The sequence below is a fragment of the Oreochromis niloticus genome, linkage group LG3, assembly GCF_001858045.2.
Source record: "Oreochromis niloticus isolate F11D_XX linkage group LG3, O_niloticus_UMD_NMBU, whole genome shotgun sequence".
Lineage (NCBI taxonomy): Eukaryota > Metazoa > Chordata > Actinopteri > Cichliformes > Cichlidae > Oreochromis > Oreochromis niloticus.
The window spans coordinates 26673045-26693382 of NC_031967.2; the positions used below are offsets into that span (position 1 = coordinate 26673045).

Below are 20338 nucleotides of genomic sequence, written 5' to 3' on the forward strand. Positions count from 1 at the left end.
TTAGAGACTTGTACAAAAATTGACAATTTTAATCTTATGAAGAATTAACGAGTAAATATTAATTAGAGGGTAAACAACACTTGAAATATTTACAAATCAGAAACAGTGCCCAAATTTGCCCAAGAAAATCCCATTTTAGACTACCGGAAATTACCACAATAACATTTTTATAAATTAACAAAACTTTTAGCTAGTGACGAATCCACTAGTATTAAACTGTGGCAAAAAGACCTCGGGAGAAACATGGGATAAGAAAAGTGGCTGGCAGTGTAGAAATTGACCTGACACACTGTGATAGTTTATGCCGGGAAGCTTTTATTGAAAGGACACACATGTATGTTTCAGCACCCGAGACCTGGCTCCCAGCTCCTGTTATAGAAGCAAGAGGGAAGTTTACACAACACAATATCATACACAGATACTGCGTGATTACATAGAATGTAACTAATGAAGGACAACATATGGTGGAAATGTAAATTAGAATTAGGAACGTTTCTGCATTATATATGGGACTGCAAATGTGTTCATCTGTTCTGGGATAAAATAGTATTGCTTGAGTAATTGCTTAGGCAAAACAATCCCCCTGACTCCTGATGTATGTTTTTAGGGAAAAGAGGGACCCCAATACTGAATGCATCTAAAAGAACACTTTGTGTTATTATGGTTGGTTTAGTTACAGCTTACAGGATTATTTTAAAACATTCACCCTGAACCCTGTTTTAACAGATCAAGTTTTATTTATATTTGTTCATTTTTTCCAACAATTCTTCAAATTGAAAATCCAATAAAAGTTTGAATGGTTAAAAAATGCGAATACCGGAATACCTGTCCCGGCGTTACGTATTTAAAATACAAAATATGAGTAACTGTATACCGTTACAGTTACTGTTTAAAAAGGTGGCATTCAGAATGCTACTTTGTTGAAATAAATGGATTACACGGCGGTCTTTTCCTGTTTCATATGTTAAGCTATGCCCTCTGTATTTTTGGTAATTCCACGCCGGCGGAAAACAAACAAAACACGCATTAAGAGGCTCTAGTGCCTGTGTCTCTATCTCGCGGCCCATGTCACCTCTACTGCGGCCCGCATAATGACGTGAAGAAATATTTGTAAAAATTATAATTCAAAAAAATATTTAATATTTAGGCAACAGGCAGAGTGTTACAGGCATGGCCCTAAAGAATGTAGCCTCATGGGCAGTGTAGTCCGTGCTGCAGGGAGCATAAACTGCCACACCCGTTATGTATCTGTGAGCGAGGGAGGGAGAAAAAGGAGAGTCGGAAAGTACAAGTTGTCATCGAGCAGAAACAGATGGGACCATGTAAATATAATAATAACCACTGCAGCCAAAAAGACTGCCTGACGAGCCCAGCTGTAAGTAAGCTATTAAGACTCGACTGTACACTGTGCTCGTGTTTTCCTCCCAAACAATAAGTTCCGTTGGAGCAGCCTTTCAACGCCTCTCTCTGTCTCTCGCTGGCAAAGTTGACCCAGACAACAAAGTAAAGCTAGTTTTCAGCTACCAGCCCGACACGGAACCCGACGTATTAGCCAGAGGTCCCTTTACTACGGCTCGGAGCCGCAAACCTGTTTTATATATGCCCGGAATAGTTTTCTATACGAGATCACTGCAAAAAGTGCAGCCTTACCTAATGTCCACCCAACTGTTACTCATTTTATATTAAGATTTAAAAATCTAGTTGCTATTGGCATGGCAAGTAGCCTTCAGTAATAGTAATAAATCACACAGCAATTACATTTTACATTTTAAAAGAAACCTTCCCAACACTGGTTGCTTCCTGGTAAACTTTTAAGCTGCAAATTCCTGCTATCCCTCTTAATACTAAAGGTAAAATGTTAAATCCAGAGTCTTTTCCTCAGTTAATATTGACCTGGGTCCCCTATTCGTCATGTAGACTAACTGTTTTGGGGGGGTTGTTGTTGTTGTTGTTCTTCTTTTTTATAAAAAGGAAAAGTTTCGGATTTTCCAACATGTGATGGGTAACCACTTTTCAGATCAGTATTTGAAACAACAAAGTGTGCAAACATAACAGTGTTATGTAATTAGTCCAGTAACACTCTCTTTAATAAATGCATTAATTAATTGGTTAATCTGTTTAATTTACATATAAGCACAATGAATTTTAATAATGCTGTATTATTCAGTTTTATTTTGAAATATGTGTTGTTCACAGCTGTGTAGTATTACTGCGCCTTTCCTTAACACTTAATACTTCCTCAGTATTGAGTACTACTTGATTGCATGTAATCTGGAAATCTAAGGTGAACCAGGACACGCCCACAGAGATGATACGCAGCCTAAATTCATCCTTAACTCATCTGCCAACATCTACAAGAAATGGTGTCAAACCTAAAATGAGGACGTGGTCTAAGTTAGTGAATGGAACACTTGGTGTTTCTCAGCATGGTGTGCAGCATGGCTGTAAAAAATAAATAAGGAAACAGGACAAGCTGAGAATAAAATAAGTGGCAGGCCTAAAAATCTATGATGCAGACAAACTTTTCATGTTTCGTGCTTTTCAAAGTTTCATGCACTTTTATATGATTGTACTAACAGATCAGATAAATGATCCAGCAGAGCACACTGCTACTAAGATAACAACCACAGTAGTTCTTCTCTTTCTTCTTCTGATGCTGCTGCTTCTTCTACTACTTCTTCCCAACTGCAGATGATGTTGTAGTCACCACCAACTATTAGGCTGGAGGTGATCGTACACAACTTCACAATGCAATCAGCATGAGGACTTCCCATTGCACAAGAAATCTGCCCCCCAATTACAAACACAGAGACTACTGTGTATTACATTTTATCCATAGACTCAATTTAGATTTTCTCTTTAGCTTAAAACATTTTCAGAAGTACTGTAATCCCATCATGAGCATCCTCTGCAATAAAATACCTAAACTTAACTCCTGTTGACCCTTGTTTCTGTATTTTATCTTGAAAATCTCTCTGGCTCTTCTATGTTCATTACATTCAAACATCACATGCTGCACAGTTTCATTTTCTTGTCATTTTATCTTTTAAGTTTCTTAATAGTCTAATTTAATGGTTAATGGTTGAATTTAAATCATGAGCTACTCTTAGTCTAGAGCAGGAGTTGGCAACTCCAGGCCTCGAGGGCCGGTGTCCTGCAGGTTTTAGATATAACCCTGGCTCAACACACCTGAATGAAATGATTAGTTCACTACCAGCCTCTGGAGATTTACAAGACGTATTGAGGAGTTAATTTAGCCATTTAAATCAGCTGTGTTGGCTCAAGGACACATCTAAAACCTGCAGGACACCGGCCCTCCAGGCCTGGAGTTGCCCACCCCTGCTCTAGGCAATACGACTCCTTTTCTGATTTTACCAACTGCCTTGCTCTGCTCCACTTTTTCTTATATAGAGTACAAATATAAAAAACTCAAATTTTCCTAAGTGCCACCCTCACCTCAATCTTGACCCCTTTAACTTCTTCAGCCTCACTGTCTTCCATTTCATTTTCTTTAATACCAACATGTGCATGTACCCAAATAAACTTTTTTTATGATGATAGACTCCAAAAGCTTTTATTGTATTTTCTTATTTTGCATCATATTCTTTGAAGCAACACTTTTTTGGTTCATTTAATTACTTATTAACAGAACTTGAAACCAAAGCCACTCTAACAGCAGACGGCACAACCATACCAGCAGGGGGCAGTGTGACACTGAACTGTGATCTGAAGGGCGTCACTAACTTTAAAAGAAACCTCATCTGAGAAGAAATACATAATAGATGGTGAATAAGAGGGATGTGCATACCTAAATAATGCACCTACAGCTGCAGAGGATCACTTCCTGTCCTCTGGAGTTTACTTAAACCAGGATTGCATGACTTCTTTTGAAATGTAACCAAAGATGGTGCTGTGACGTCTCAGGGTTTCGACAAGTGTTTTCCTGAAAGGCCTGAAAAAAGCATCTGAACAGCTCAGATGATTCTGCTGAATGATCAAGGACTATTTTTAAATTAATGTAGAGCAGTTTGAAATTGATGTTGGAAATCATGTGAGGAGAGAAGAGAAAGGGAGTGTTTGTGGTATGAGCAGAAAGAAATAGTGTCATTCTCTCCACTTCCTCATATTTCAAAATAGTTAGCCATTTTGTCCTGTGAGACAAATGGATTGGTGTACAATGTTTCAGAGCAATAGAACCATCAGCGGTTTATTGGCATAGAAATAAAATAGTCATGTGGGTGAACATTATTATGCAGTCAGTACAAATTTGTACTGGGCACAAAGTTAGAATTGGTGAGATATGTGTGCGTTGATCTGTTAACCAAACATTGCCAACCATAAAACCACTGCTAACATCACTAACCCAAAATACTGTTACATTTTTCATATTGATCACTAGTCACAATGATGTTAATCTGCTGTGTGAGCATCACACAGCTATCTGATTGACACATCACGACTTATGTTTATTGCTTGTGTGTTTACAGATTTTCCTTTAAAAACTTTCCTTTAAAAACAGGATTGATCATGTGCTGCTCTCTTCAGGGGAAGAAACGCTTCCCCTGAAGAGAGCAGCACCCCGTCTGTGCATCTCACTGTTCTTTAATATTTATCTGTGTCATTTCTTCATGCATCTCAGTATTTACATGCAGTATATACAGACAGAGTGGTGAGTGTGGTGGAAGCAACTTTATTCACCTCAAACATGTCAGCTGCAGCCAGTGCTTGATGATTCCTCTTGTATGACAGAGCAAAGCTGCTGCTTTTTTAAATGTTTAAGTCAAGTTCAAACCAATAAACACCCTCATTTTCTGTTTCATTATCTCAGTACATGCTATACTCTATTGTGGACATGCAGGAGTGAAAAAAGTTTAGGACACCTGTTTAAAATATCTGATGACAGGATGTGGTTATGTTCTTTCTGCTGAAATGTTATTATATTAAAACATTCTAATCTCTGACCTCTACTTCTAGTTCAGGTGCAGTTGTTTGTAACAGTAAATACAGACTTTGTAATGTTAATGCAAAGTAAAACTGGCTATTGTTTGATGTAAATATGATTTTATAGTGATTACCTTGAACATTTAGGCTACTTTCTGTAACTGTACCTAACAGTGTTTTAGAAAATCCTCTTAAATATATTTTTTTAAAAAAAGCATCCGAACAGCTCAGATGATTCTGCTGAATGATCAAGGACTATTTTTAAATTAATGTAGAGCAGTTTGAAATTGATGTTGGGAATCATGTGAGGAGAGAAGAGAAAGGGAGTGTTTGTGGTATGAGCAGAAAGAAATAGTGTCATTCTCTGCACTTCCTCATATTTCAAAAGTAATTAGCCATTTTGTCCTGTGAGACAAATGGATTTGTGTACAATGTTTCAGAGCAATATAACCATCAGCGGTTTATTGGCATAGAAATAAAAAGGTAATGTGGATGAACATTGTCATGCAGTCAGTACAAATTTGTACTGGGCACGAAGTTAGAATTGGTGAGATATGTGTGCATTGATCTGTTAACCAAACATTGAACCACTGCTAGCATCACTAACCCAAAGTACTGCATTTTTCACATTGCTCACTAGCCATAAGGATGTTAATCTGCTGTGTGAGCATCACACAGCTATCCGATTGACACATAGCATCATGACTTATGTTTATTGCTTCTGTGTTTACGGATAAACACTTTGTTCTGATTTTCATGAGAAATAAAGTTGCAGCTAACCACAGATGACTTTGACAGAAACACCACACTAAGAGCTATTTATATAGTATGCAGAGCTATGAAGAAGCAGCACTTACAAAACTGTTAACACATTTGACAATGCACTGGACAAAGTTTCACCAGTATCACTCTCGACCAAAACCATTTCCATTAAAAACAGGATTGATCATGTGCTGCTCTTTTCAGGGGAAGAAACACTTCCACACATTTATCTGTGCATCTCACTGTTCTTTAATATTTACCAGCGTCATTTCTTCATGCATCTTAGTATTTACGTGCAGTATATACAGACAGAGCAGTGACTGTGGTGGAAGCAACTTTATTCACCACAAACATGTCAGCTGCAGTCAGTGCTTGATGATTCCTCTTGCATGACAGAGCAAAGCTGCTGTTTTTTAAATGTTTAGTTCAAGTTCAAATCAATGAGCACCCTTACTGTCCGATTCATTTTCTCAGTACATACTCTATTCTGAACATCCAGGGTGAATAAAGTTTAGGACAGCACTCTCTTGTGTAAAAGAGAGTGCTAAAGTGTGAAATATCTGATGACAAGATGTGGTTATGTTCTTTCTGCTAAAATGTTATTATATAGAAACTCTAATCTCTGACCTCTACATCAAGCCCTGATACAGTTGCTTGTAGCAGTAAATACAGAGTTTGTAATGTTGATGCAAAGTAAAACTGGCTATTGTTTGATGTAAATATGATTTTATAGTCATTCTCTTGAACATTTAGGCTACTTTCTGTAACTGTACCTAACAGTGTTTTAGAAAATCCTCTTAAATATATTTTATTTAACTGTGACTTTAATGTCTTATAGTTGAATTCTTCAGTGTGTGATTGCTTTGATCTGTGTACATCAGGCCAGCTTATGATCACTTCTTCTGCTTTTATTTTGTTTGAAACCTCCCCGACTCTCAGTTATTTTTTTTCTGTGCTTACTGTTGAAGACACAGTTTGACAGATGAGAAGAGGAAACAGAGGTTGTTCCTCTCCCCACAGAGATGGTTGGTGGACGACGTTATCGTAGCTTCACACACAGCATTGTGCTGCTGCTCTGTCTCCATTGTAAGTACACCTCTGCTACCAGATGTTTGTGACATGTGTTGTATTTGTTGCCTCATGAACTCTGGTACATGAGTGAGTTCAGAACACAGAAGATAGCTGCAGCTTTGCCATTTCAGAGTATTGTTGTGCTAAAGTATTTATTATTGTTATTATTATTATATAGAGAAACACCAACCTAAAAACATTTCATGGAGCCATGATGCACATTTTTTTTGTGCCAAGTCAGTCATATCAGAAATGTCACTTATGTATGAGATTTATTTTTTTTATTGTCTGATTTGGTTGTTTTTACGTTAACTATCACACTTTGACGATAAGGTTTCAGAAAATTTGGACCCTCTCACATGTTGAACTTTTACCTTTCTTTAGGATTATACTCATTATATAATAATTATATAGAATTATATAATTGTTTGTATGCTTTTCAGATGTGGAGACTTCCAGTGGAAAACGCGTCATTCACACAAAAGTTGGAGATACTGTGGAGCTTTCATCAGGCTTACCAACTAAAGGTGTGACTGCAGCAACGTGGAGATATGGAGGAATAACAGTTGCAGAGAAAGATGAGGGTGTTTCTAAAGATTCTCCATTTAAGGACAGATCAGAGCTGAACCCTGAAGACTTTACTTTAACAGTGAGAAAACTGACTCTTCAAGATTCTGGTGATTTCATTTTTGTCTCAGAGGTGAATGATGAGCAAAGGCCTTCAGTCACCATCACTCTGCAAGTTCATGGTAAGAGGCTTTGTTTTTTCTTTTTTAAAACAAAGTTCCTGATTACTCTTAATGAAAAGACTCCCTGTGAGCTCATGAGTTTGTCTTTCTTCTTTGGAGAATGAGAAGTAAACTTAAAAGCAGCTTTACTGCTGAGAACTTACAGAATAAACTTGACATGAGGCAGGAGCTAATAACCTGACAAACAGTAATTTACACTGTCTGACACTAAAATAAAACAGGAAGAAACAGAAACACCAACTGGACACAAAGACAGAAAGGCAAACAAACTTGGAAAGGAGACACAGAAACCTCAGACAGGCATGATAAATATAATAAAACCAAGATACCTGGACTCACCTAGAGTTTAACCAGAGAAGAAAAACTATTATTAATTTATTGCAGGGTCTTTATGCTACAATATTAAGCCCCTTGATGTACTGTTGTTGTTGTGATTTGGCGCTGTATGAACAAAATTTAATTTACTATGCAGACTGCTGACACATAAAAATAAGAATCACACAAGTAAACTCCAACCCTGGGTCCATGACAACATGACACAGTACTAAACAATACTTGTCTGCACTTAATGAAGTTTGTTATTGCTAATTGGCCTAATTTTATATAATGCATTTGCTGAACTCTGCACAAACATATACTTTAATCTGAGATGCAAAAGGTGACCTGACGCAGACTCTGTCTCCTCCTTCTGTTTTCTCATTAGAGCCCATAACTAAGCCTGTCATAAAAATCAATTCTACCTGGATTTCCTCAAATGAATCATGTAAAGTTCTGCTGGAGTGCAGCGCAACTGTCAATGTCAGCTACAAGTGGACTGTAGGAAAACAAACACTAACTGGTCCCAGGCAACAATACATCATCAGGGAGCAGGATGGAGAGACCAATGTCACCTGCACAGTTTCCAATCATGTCAGTGAGAAGTCTGCATTTCAAACAGTGAAGTGCAGCAATAGTACACAACAAGAACCAGGTATGTGCAGTGTACATATTTACTCCCTCTTTCTTTCTTTTGATGTTTCCTTAAATTATGACATTAGTGATCATGAATGCTGTGGTAGAAACTGTGGAAGAGCTCTGATTTATTTATATTATGCTGATGATATGCTGATATTTTTATTTAATTATGGGCTGTTGTTAACGAACAATGTGATCGTTTTCAGAAAAAGACTTGATCCTTTTCCTGGGTGTAGCTGGTGGCTGTTTGATACTTGTCATTATATCCAGTGCAGCTGTGGGTGTTTGTCTCTGCAATAAGAGACATCCAGGTAAGAAACTCTGAACTATGATTACTGTTTATTATTGCACGGTCAATTTCTTCTTCTCTTATCATGTTCATTAGTAAAATATGTTTTTTAATATACAAATGCAAATAATATGCAAAATTATTATTTATCTATTTTTTTTTTACAGCTCTGTGTTGCAACAGGTTAGTGCAACTAATTAACAGCAGTAATGTACAAAAATACTTTTGTTCTACTGATAATAACATACTTTGATTGCATGAATATTAATGTATTTGAATAATTTCAGGCTCACACAGTCTGAAACTATCAGCCAGGAGGAAAGTCAGCAACATGTGTACTCGGCTCTTTCCCACGGTCAGGTTTAACACTGTTTAACCAGTCACATTACACTGTTAAATAATGATTAAATGTTAGACCATTTACACTTTATTATGATTTTGACTCAGCTGTTGCTAACTTGCAGGTGATCGTTGTGTTTATGAGACAATGAGAGGCCATGAAGATGCTGGACCAGGTACAGTATGACAATGATATGATATGAGGTGCTGCAGTACTGCACTTCAGTAATGTATTTTCCCTGCCCACATTAGACTTTCCCATTGTTTTTGTGCACACAGGTATTGTTTCTATGCTTACTTCACTGCTAAAGATATTTTGTATTGCATCAATGCATTTCTTATTGGAACGTAACACATCATCAAAACATTTTGTACTTTTGTTAGTCACAACTCACTTTCCTGACTACTGCCCAGCATTGCATTTCTGTCTTCTGTCAAATTACTTACAATTAAATTATTACCTTTTTTTCAAATATATACAGTGGCTTGCAAAAGTATTCGGCCCCCTTGAACTTTTCCACATTTTGTCACATTACAGCCACAAACATGAATTAATTTTATTGGAATTCCACGTGAAAGACCAATACAAAGTGGTGTACACGTGAGAAGTGGAACAAAAATCATACATGATTCCAAACATTTTTTACAAATAAATAACTGCAAAGTGGGGTGTGCGTAATTATTCAGCCCCCTGAGTCAATACTTTGTAGAACCACCTTTTGCTGCAATTACAGCTGCCAGTCTTTTAGGGTATGTCTCCACCAGCTTTGCACATCTACAGACTGAAATCCTTGCCCATTCTTCTTTGCAAAACAGCTCCAGCTCAGTCAGATTAGATGGACAGCGTTTGTGAACAGCAGTTTTCAGATCTTGCCACAGATTCTCAGAAGAATTCTCAAGAATTTTAGTCTCTAGATGTGCAAAGCTGGTAGAGACATACCCTAAAAGACTGGCAGCTGTAATTGCAGCAAAAGGTGGTTCTACAAAGTATTGACTCAGGGGGCTGAATAATTACGCACACCCCACTTTTCAGTTATTTATTTGTAAAAAATGTTTGGAATCATGTATGATTTCCGTTCCACTTCTCACGTGTACACCACTTTGTATTGGTCTTTCACCTGGAATTCCAATAAAATTGATTCATGTTTGTGGCTGTAATGTGACAAAATGTGGAAAAGTTCAAGGGGGCCGAATACTTTTGCAAGCCACTGTATATGAAAACCAGTAGAACACTGTGAGTGGTAGCAGTGAAACTGCCCTTCAATTACAATAAATATAAATAAATATTTGAGAAAGAGGTCTCGTTGCAACAAAAACATACCATCAGTCTTGTGTCCACATAACTAAACGCATCAGCTACATGTATACACTACTTAGATTTAGCACGTAGTACTTGTAGTATAGACTGCTTTGGGATGTGGTTGAGCTGAAAAATCTACAGCAACTGTTTGATGCTGTCATATTAATAAAAAAGCAAAATCTCTGCAAAATGGGAAAAGGACCTTGCTGATTCTATGCAACTTTAGATCACTCACTGTTCTGAATATTATCCAGCACTGCATCAATGTTTTCAATCAAATTACTTCAAACTTTTTTCAAATATGTATGGAAGAGCAAATACAATAACACCCTGGCAGATGTTTACCTTTAACAAATACAAATACAAACTTGTGTCACAGCTGCAGTCTTGCCTGGAGATTTTCATAAACATCAGTCCTATACAAAATAAATATGCCATGCTGTCTCATCAGATTGTCAATTGGTGTCATTTATAATGCTGCCACATTTAACATTAAAGTGTTTAACAATCTGACAAATATTCTGCTAGGCTGTTGATTTTCCTGGAGAATTATTTTATTATTTTCCATCATATATGCCATGGCAACACCTTGTTTTCTTAACTTTTATTGTGTTTGTTTTTTAGTTTAATTTTATTTCTACTTCACAGAAATTGAAGCCAAAACTACTCACAGAAAACAAACAGCAGAACCAGCAGGACATAGAAGATAATGAATCACAGCGATCTGATCTAAAGAAGCCACGTTCAGCTGGAAAGGAAGGAGAAGGACAGGGATTCAAACATCACCGGGAAACTCTTATTTGTTTTGTTTTGTTTTTAATTAAAAAAAATTTGGATTTTGTGACATGTGATGTTTAAACACTTTTCACATCTGTATTTGAAACAACAAATAGTGTAAAATAATGACTTCTTGCTATTAGTCCAGTAACACTTTCTTTAATAAATACATTAATTGACTGATTAAGCACAGCACAGAGGAGTGTTATTTCAACTTATCTGAAGCCAGTTACCACAGTACTGGATCTGCACTTTTCTTTGAGACTTGATAATTCATTGACACCGGGTGCTATTTAATCACGTTATCTGGGAATGTAAAGAGAACCAGGAGACACCCACAAGAAGATAAATGACTGAATCAGCCATATAGATTACATGATGCAAAACTTGCAGAACCAAATTTTAATTGCTTATGTATTTATTGTTGCAGTAATATTAACCATGCATCAACCTACAGCTCAACTTACACCAAGAAAAAAAGAAATGTGTGCAGGGTTTTGTTCAGAAACATTTTGAAACCATCACTTGAATCCAAGATGGCTGTTAGAAAACAATTACCAACTTGAACTAGTTCAGAAGAAAAAAAAATTTTTTTAGAAATGAATAAACAAAGAAGAAATACCTGTTGTAGTAAATGTAGTTTTAATTATTATATATTATATAATACGTTTTTCTTAAATAAAAAGATTCTCACTTTATTCTGAACACTACATTGTGTCCTTACCCCACATTTTACATGTAATCCACATTTAACTCTCAGCTTGCATTTTTTATTCATCCCTTTAACCTTCAGGTTGACTCCTGCCTCTGTGGATATGCTGCTTAGGGCCTGTTCTTTTGGCGACATAATCACAGCCTCTGTGCCTCAGGTATATTTATGTTGTTGTTGTGAACCACTTCCTCTATCTGTTAGTGATGCATGCTGTGGGTAGTCATCTCTTGTTCCTCCTGATTGCCATTTGTCTTCTGCTGTCTACATGGTGTGTCTGTGTTATTGTTAAGTCAAAGTTAAAGTCAAAGTTAAATTTATTGTCATCTCTGCTATATACAGTTCAGTATATAGAGAGATGAGAGGTCGAGGCTCCAGTTCCATACAGTGCAAAAGAACAACAATAAATACAGGAAGAGTAAGAATAAGAAGAATAAATATATATACAGTTTGAGACTGAGGTAAAGGGAGTAAATATACATTTTGAGGTATAAGGGTTAATAGCAGTCTAAAATTTACAATTGAGATTTAAAGTGACTTTGAAGTGGTTTAAAATGACCGACATAGCAGCTTTACAGTTTATAATGTGAAATAAAGTGATCAACATGAGCAGGATTCCTCAGAGTAGGACTGTCCATAGAGCAGCATCTGTATTTACAAAGGCAGTGGTATGTGGAGTCCCATAGAGTTCGTTATTGGTTTGTGTGGGGGTGCGTGGTGAGGGGGAGTGGGGGAGCTGGTAGTTCAGGAGTCTGATGGCTTGTGGGAAAAAGCTATCTTGCAGTCTGGAGGATCGGGCCCCAATGCTGCGATAGCGTCTGCCGGATGGGAGGAGGGAAAAGAGTCCGTGTGAGAGGTGTGAGGGGTCACGCACGATGCAGGAGGCCTTACTGATGCAGCGCTTGTGAAAGATGTCCTGTAGCAGAGGGAGATATGTTCCGATGATCTTGGCAGGTGCTTTGACGATCCGATGTAGCTGACTGAGGTTTTTGCAGTTTCCAAACCGCACGGGGATGCAGCTGGTCAGAACGCTCTCTATGGTGCCCCTGTAGAACATGGTGAGGATGGGAGGAGGGAGGTTGGCCTGGTTCAGGCGTCTCAGGAAGTGGAGGCACTGCTGGGCCTTTTTGGTGATGGAGGTGGTGTTAGTAGTCCAGTTGAGGTCGTCTGAGACGTGAACTCCCAGGAACTTGGTGCTCTTAACAGTCTCTACCGTGGAACCGTGGATGCTGAGTGGTGTGTGGGTGGGGCGAGTCTTCCTGAAGTCAAAGATCATCTCCTTGGTTTTGTCCACATTCAGTGATAGGTTGTTTTCACTGCACCAGGACGCCAGCTGCTGAACCTCATCTCTCTTAGTAGAGCAAATTAAGAAATAGCACAATATGAGAGGATTATTAAAAAACTTATGAATTATGAATAATAAGCCCCAGAAACCTTACTTACTTACTTGTAAGTAAGTAAGGTTTGTATTTTCTTTTCTTAATTTGTTGGTGTTTTCTAGGATTTATATTAGCATGACACAGCCCTAACAACATCTAGTCCTGGCAAAGCATAGCTTTTGCACACAGGAGTTCCTGCATTTTTGAATGTGATTTTTGGTCATTTAGCTGCAGATACTGAGATCAGCAGGTCAGCACAGTTAGAACATCATCTTTAAAAGGTCTTATTTGTTTGTTTTAAGCAGGCTTGTGTGTAGTTTACTTCTTCCTGTGTTAAGTCTCCACACGAACCACAACCTACACTATTAAAAGTCTCATCATGCAAGCACAGACTGAGACTGCAGAAAACAGGAACACATGCATATTTTCTTGTTATTTTCCATGCATAACCATGACCCTTTTTAGGGGATGGGATATTAACACACACTTGTCCGTGCACGTCATTTTATTCCTCTTATCCATCACTTTTGCAGACTGTATGTACATACAGTATATACAAACAGGGTCCTGTGAGGTTGGATATTCAGCAGCCACTGGTGCTTAATGCTTCCTGCTGAATTGTTAATAGATAGTGACTCTAAACTCTGATGTTACTTTCACATCTAGCTCAGATACGGTAAATACAGAGGTTTTACTGCTAATGCAGAGTAGGAGTGACTTTTAAAGATGAGGGATGGCTAATTTTTGATGCAAGTAGCATTTTGTGGTTATCTTAAACATTTAGGCAAGTCTCTTCAAAGTAATATATTTGTTACAGTAAAGATGCAATGCTGTAATACAGTATTATATGTAACATTGAGATTTAATGTGTTCTAGTTGCCTACTTTAATCTTGTATATCAGGCCAGCTTATGTCTGATTTGTCTGTTTCTGTGTTAATAGAAACTTCCCCCACTTAACACAGTCTCTGTTTTTTTTTCTGTGCTTACATGTGAAAGCACAGTTTGACAGAAGGAAACAGACGTCGTTCCTCTTTCCACAGCGATGGTTGGTGGTCAACGTTGTTATTGTAGCTACTTCGTTCACAGCATAGTTCTGCTGCTCTGGGTCTGTCTCCATTGTAAGTACACCTGTGCTGTTAAGATCTCTGTGACATGTGTTGCATTTGTTTGCTTCATTAACTCTGATACATGGTTAGAGTACCTAGAGGTCAGGAGTGCTTCTGTTATTCAGAAGTGACATGTCTTCGCTGGAAGAGGCTTGCAATGTATATTTCTTGTTGAGTTTCCAAATGCAGTATTACTAAATGCACGAGTGGCTTTAAAGCATAACATGTGAGTTTGTAAAATCTTGTTAAAGGAACTGAAGGACTGATCGCCCCTTCTGCTGCTGTTACTTCCTGATTTATTATTTTTTGTAAGTGTTGGTTGTACGATATACTTTTTTACATGCTTTTAGGCTTATAGTGCTTCTCATACAGTACAATTCTATGCAGTAATTGTTTTGACAGGAATGGGGGCGTGGACGTGTTTGTAGATGTGTGGATCCAAGTGTTGCTTCTCTTCTGTTTAGAGTAGATATTTAAAAAAATTAAAGGAAAAGAAAAGAAAAAACAACAACATCATGTATTCATTAGAAAGGACAATGTAACTGATTATAGTGCTATCAAAGAAGCTGTGAGTCAGACATGACACTAGCAATAGAAGCATTTCCTGAGTATCTCCACTGTAGTAGCAGCACTGGCAAAAAGTGATGAGCTCACAGCACAGAGGACAGCTGCAGGCTTTGCCCATGAATTTATGGTTGCACCATTTTTTTTTTTCTTTCAAATCACTATAGCTTTGACCATCACATAGACTATTGTTCTGTTAAAGTATATATTGTTATTATATATATTATTATTGCTACTAATAAACAACCAACTTTAACAAACACATTTTTTCTAATTCCTTCCTGAAAGTCTGACATTTGATTTCCATAAGTTCAGTTTGTTTATTTACTGTTTTTTTGGGGGGGGTTATTCATTTGTTGTGCTATTTTTATGCCAAAATTACAAGATTATTAGTTATTTTTTTCCATATAGAAGTAGCAACATTAAAAAAATCATTAGTAGAGCCATATTGTGTAATGATTTTTGCCAAATTTAAATATATATGTTATGCCAGGTCATTTATATTATAAATGTTTTTATTCCATAAGTATACTTTTTTGTTGTTGTTTTTTTGTTTTTGGATTAAGAATCACATTTTCCATACTATAACTAGAGGATAATGTTGTTGGCATGCCATTTTTTTCCTCACTCCCTGACTTATAAATTGCGCAGTGGCCTGGGTACGCCTGGCCACTGCTCCACACAGAAAGGCCCCGGCCTGATGGTGGAATTGAACTCAGGACCTTCTTACTGTGAGGCAACAGTGCTAACTACCCTGCTGTCTTTTCACAAAGATATGCTTGGTTTTTTTTCAGATGTGGAGGCTTCCAGTGGAAAACATGTCATTCATAAAAAAGTTGGCGATACTGTGGAGCTTTCATCAGGCTTACCAACTGAAGGTGTGACCGTGGCAACGTGGAGATATGGAGGAATAAATGTTGCAGACAAAGATGTGGGTGTTTTTGAAAAATCTCCATTTAAGGACAGATCAGAGCTGAACCTCACAGACTTTACTTTAACAGTGAGAAAACTGACTCTTCAAGATTCTGGTGATTTCATGTTTATCTCAGGCTTGAATAACAAGCAAAGGCCTTCAGTCACCATCACTCTGCAAGTTCATGGTAAGACAAATTTCTTTATTATTAAAAAAACATTTTCATAACTTTGATTTGTGAGTAATTAATACATGATTCCCTATTAGCTTATGAAGCTGGCTCTTCAACCTTTTTTTAGTTTTTATTTTTTATTTGCTTTCTTTTCTGTGTATTCTCAGCCGACGTTACCTGATATTGTTAAATATTGATTCTGTGTAATGCTATTTAAACTGTTTTATTTTATATTTTGACTTTTGAGTCCTTACACTGATACCTGTAAATCTGTGTGAAATCCAATGTGACATTTTTAAAATGTCATACTTTTTTTCACTTTTTGACTTTCAATGATCCTTTTACTTAAAAAATAATAATGACAGTAAAAACATGTTGAGATAAAAGCTATTTTATATATTTGATCCAATAGGAAATCCAGTGGATTATAGCTACAATATTTGTTTTTCATCACCAATTATGTAACGATCAGGAAGTCACTTTCTTTCAACTTTTAAATAATGTCTCAAATCCCACCTGTTCAGAACTGCATACTCTTCATTATAACTTGATGTTAGTCTATTGTTACCTTGATTAGTTGTGATTTTATTTGTATACTTTATGTTTTTATTTTGCTGTTCTAATGTACGGTGACCTTGAGGCTCTTTAAAGGTGCCTATAAATAAAATGTATTACTGTTATTTCCTTCTTTTCTCTTTTTTGATGATTTTTATAATAACATGATGTATTTTTGTCTTTGTATTCTAGATTTTATTATTTATAGCATGATTTATTTTTCAGCTTTTTTTTTAAGTTTAAACTAGATTTGACCAGCTGACACAGTAATGAACAATAATTGTTTGGATTTAATGAAGTTTATTGTTATTGATTGGCCTAATTTTATACAGTGCATTTGCAGAACTCTGAACAAACATCTACTTTAACCTGTGATGCAAATGGTGACCTGACACAGACTCTCTGTCTCCTTCTGTTTTCTCATTAGAGCCCATAACTAAACAGCCTGTCATAAAAATCAATTCTACCTGGGAGGCTTGTAATGAATCATGTAAAGTTCTGCTGGAGTGCAGCGCAACTGGTGATGTCAGCTACAAGTGGACTGTAGGAAAACAAACACTAACTGGTCCCAGGCAACAATACATCATCAGGGAGCAGGATGGAGAGACCAATGTCACCTGCACAGTTTCCAATTATGTCAGTGAGAAGTCTGCATTTCAAACAGTGAAGTGCAGCAAAGATCATTCACACAGAAAAGAAACAGGTATGTGGAGAGTGACCGAGGTTCTGAATACAATGTAACTGCTCTGTTTATATAATTAATTATTACTGTTTGTAATTTCAGAGGACAGCTCTTCTTCTTCTCTTCTCATGTTCATTGCTGGGCTGTTTACTGGAGTATTGATCACTGTACTGTTGCTCTTTCTGCTTTACTGCATAAAGTCAAAGGGTAAGATCTTTTGTTGCTACTATTAAAAATGTTCTCTTAATCTCCTAATCTCATAATACTTTTTTTTTCTACAGGTCTATGTTGCAAAAGGTCAGTGTCATGGTCCTGGGTCTGGGGACTCAGTGTTTGTTTTTCCTGTTTTTTTTCTTATTCTTTGATTTTGTGTTTTTCATGGTTTAGTTTTCTGTAATTCTAGCTCTCTTAGCTATCTTTAATATTTTGTGATTTCTAGTCTTTAGGTTTTGTTACTGTGCATCTCCTGTGTTCCATGTGTCACATCGACTCAGTTATGTTCTCATCTCTGTTCAAGTCCACGTCTCGGGCTGTGTCTTATGTTTCCTGTTTTATTTTGATAGTTCCTCAGTTTTTGTTTGTCTGTTCAGTTTTGCTTCCTCCCCGTCTCTTTGTTTCTGATTAGTACGAGCCGTGTTCCCTCCTGTTTCCCATCCCCTCGTTATCTTTGTATATTTAGTCCTCAGTTTTCCTCTACCTGCTTACCTCCCTCATGTTTCCCAAGTCCCGGGTTTTACCAGGTCTCAAGTTCCTCGTTCACAATTCCAGGTTTTGTGTTTCAGGTTTCTGTTCTGTTTTTCTATGCATCTTGCGTTTTTATGTTTAACTTTCCCCAGTTTAGGTTTCCATTAGTTTATCACAGTCTCCCGTCGGTGTCTCTTTGCTTTCTGTTAACATTCCTCTCCATCTCCGTTGTCTGCATTTGGGTCTACACTCTCTCCACTCCACGCCATCTGCCACAGCAGACGTGACAGTAGTTGAATCTCATCAACAGCAGTGATATAAAAAATACTTTCATTCTACTAATAATAAAATATTTTACTTATTTCAGGCTCACACAGTCTGAAACAATCAACCAGGAAGAAAATCAACAACATGTGTACTCGGCTCTTTCCCACGGTCAGGTCTAACACTGTTTACGTGCTCTGATCGTCACATTACACTATTAAAGAATGATTAAATGTCAGATAACTTGAAAATGTTAATTATTGTGACTTGAACTGTTACTAACTTGCAGGTGATCGTTGTGTTTATGAGACAGTTAGAGGCTCTGAAGATGCTGGACCAGGTACAGTATGACAATGATGAGCCATGAAAGTAATAAATAGTAACTCTTCGATTTCAAGAATTTCAGTTGTGACATTCTTAAACTATTCTTACTGTATTTCAGGTGGATCACAAATACAGTGCATCAAATCAGACTAGACGAGCTGCAGTTCTGCATATCTCTGTGGTATTTTTTTTTTCCTTTTGGTGTCTTAAGTTAAATGTGATTATTATGTCAAATCCTGTTTTAAAAAAATACACGATGATTTAAGTGTATAATTACAAACAGCTAATTGTTACACTGAAGATTTAACACCGTTTTTAATGTATAAAATGGTATGAAAGACTGTCTCTTTCATATGACCTGGTTTGGGTTTTCTTTTGAATCGTCGAGAGGAAACACTTCTCTAACATCTGCCTATTTAGTTAAAATCCACTGTCAACAAAACTATTGAAAAGTATAGTAGATGTTTTAAAGGTTCATTATTTAATTGAAGTGACTCAAGGTGATTTTTTTTCACATTATACTTATTCAAATCTTTAATTAGAATATGCTATGGTAGGCTCAATTTTTTGATTAGTGAGGTTGTTGCAAACTATACAGATCATGTGCTTTGGTTAAACAGAATCTGTGAATTTTTTTTAAATATTAAAGTAGGTTTCCATATTTAACACAAATTAGACTTTTATTAACCCATGAAAACTGTTTTTTTTAGCTCCCCAGTGTAATGTAAACAGAAAGCTCCTTCTGGTGGTGTGAAGTCTTTATATTTTCAACTTTTCACACATATCCTCATAAGTCCCAGTAATTAATTTTTGTCCTCTATTGGGGCTAGCAGTCTGCAACCACTGCATCAAGCACCACTCTTGCAATCTATGATTCCTGCTGTGCTGTCAAGGGGACATCCTGGGCTCTCTATTGATGCCAATAATTGCAGACATTTTTTCCTCTTCAAAATCAAAACTTGATGACACCGACCGCCTGTAATAATAACTGTTTAATGTAGGGCTCTGAGATTTTAGTCACTATGATATCTAGAAGGGGAAATAAGAACATTTTCAGTTGACCACACACACACACACACACACACAGAGAGCAGCTTCGAGTTTAAAAGTTCTTCTTTTATCTTTTGATTTGTAGTTAATAATATACAGCTGCTAAAAGTGCATTAAACTGTACATTTCCCATCTTTATCAATTCGGTTTTAATTTTAAAGTTAAATTGAAATTGTTCTTTAGCACGAAAAAAGCAGGATAATTCTGTTGAAAACCATCAAACAGAAAATAGGCAATCATGTTTTAGAAATAAATAAATCATCTAACTAAAAAGAGTGAACTGGACATCTGAAGCTGGCATTAAAACTTAAAACAATCTGGAAGTGAAACATTGTTCAGCATATATTTGGCCACCACATCATTCAGAAACCTAAGATCTGAATTTACTGGTTTCTGGTTTTAGCTGATTCAACAAGTTAAGACAGATTATTTGAGATTAGGCAGTTGTGGCAAGGATGACGCATGACGGGGCCAGAGGTTTGATTTGAGAGCCAGTTTTATTCACACAGTGCGACTGCAGCTCTCAGCTGCAGGCCGCACAGACTCCTTGCCACCACACACAACAACAACCCTAAATCCCCATGTCTTTAACTCGGCGGGCGTGATTGCGGATGCCATGCAGGTGCGTCCGCATGGCACCGCAGACCATGCCCCACCACCGCAGTCCATTAAACCGCAGTCCATTAAAGTAACAAACAATCATGATGTCTCTGATAAGAAGAAAAAGAATAAAGCCATCTGGAAGGAAGAACA

The 20338-nt window shown here is 37.0% G+C and overlaps 2 protein-coding genes across 2 annotated transcripts in view; both read left to right on the top strand.

Annotated features, from left to right (window-relative positions):
- The first annotated feature begins 1248 nt into the window (after positions 1-1248).
- On the top strand, positions 1249-11366 carry LOC100698537 (uncharacterized). The gene is made up of 9 exons (XM_025905672.1): positions 1249-1375; positions 6672-6789; positions 7218-7523; positions 8227-8493; positions 8684-8788; positions 8934-8949; positions 9054-9121; positions 9231-9281; positions 11054-11366. The coding sequence occupies exons 2-9, from the start codon at positions 6726-6728 to the stop codon at positions 11113-11115; spliced, it is 939 nt and encodes a 312-aa protein (XP_025761457.1). The 5' UTR covers positions 1249-1375; positions 6672-6725; the 3' UTR covers positions 11116-11366.
- A 2912-nt stretch (positions 11367-14278) lies between these two features.
- The window catches only part of LOC112846233 (uncharacterized), a 35663-nt gene continuing 29603 nt past the window's right edge, over positions 14279-20338 (top strand). Inside the window, exons 1-7 of the mRNA XM_025905673.1 lie at positions 14279-14389; positions 15736-16041; positions 17009-17284; positions 17366-17470; positions 17545-17560; positions 18315-18382; positions 18501-18551. Coding sequence (XP_025761458.1) covers positions 14314-14389; positions 15736-16041; positions 17009-17284; positions 17366-17470; positions 17545-17560; positions 18315-18382; positions 18501-18551 — 898 coding nt within the window. The 5' untranslated portion in view covers positions 14279-14313. The remainder of the gene's footprint in view (positions 14390-15735; positions 16042-17008; positions 17285-17365; positions 17471-17544; positions 17561-18314; positions 18383-18500; positions 18552-20338) is intronic.

Coding starts and splice junctions, on each gene's coding strand:
- LOC100698537 (XM_025905672.1), top strand. CDS start 6,726: ATGGTTGGTGGACGACGTTATCGTAGCTTCACACACAGCATTGTGCTG. Junction 6,790..7,217: donor GCTGCTGCTCTGTCTCCATT/GTAAGTACACCT, acceptor TATGCTTTTCAG/ATGTGGAGACTTCCAGTGGA. Junction 7,524..8,226: donor CATCACTCTGCAAGTTCATG/GTAAGAGGCTTT, acceptor TTTTCTCATTAG/AGCCCATAACTAAGCCTGTC.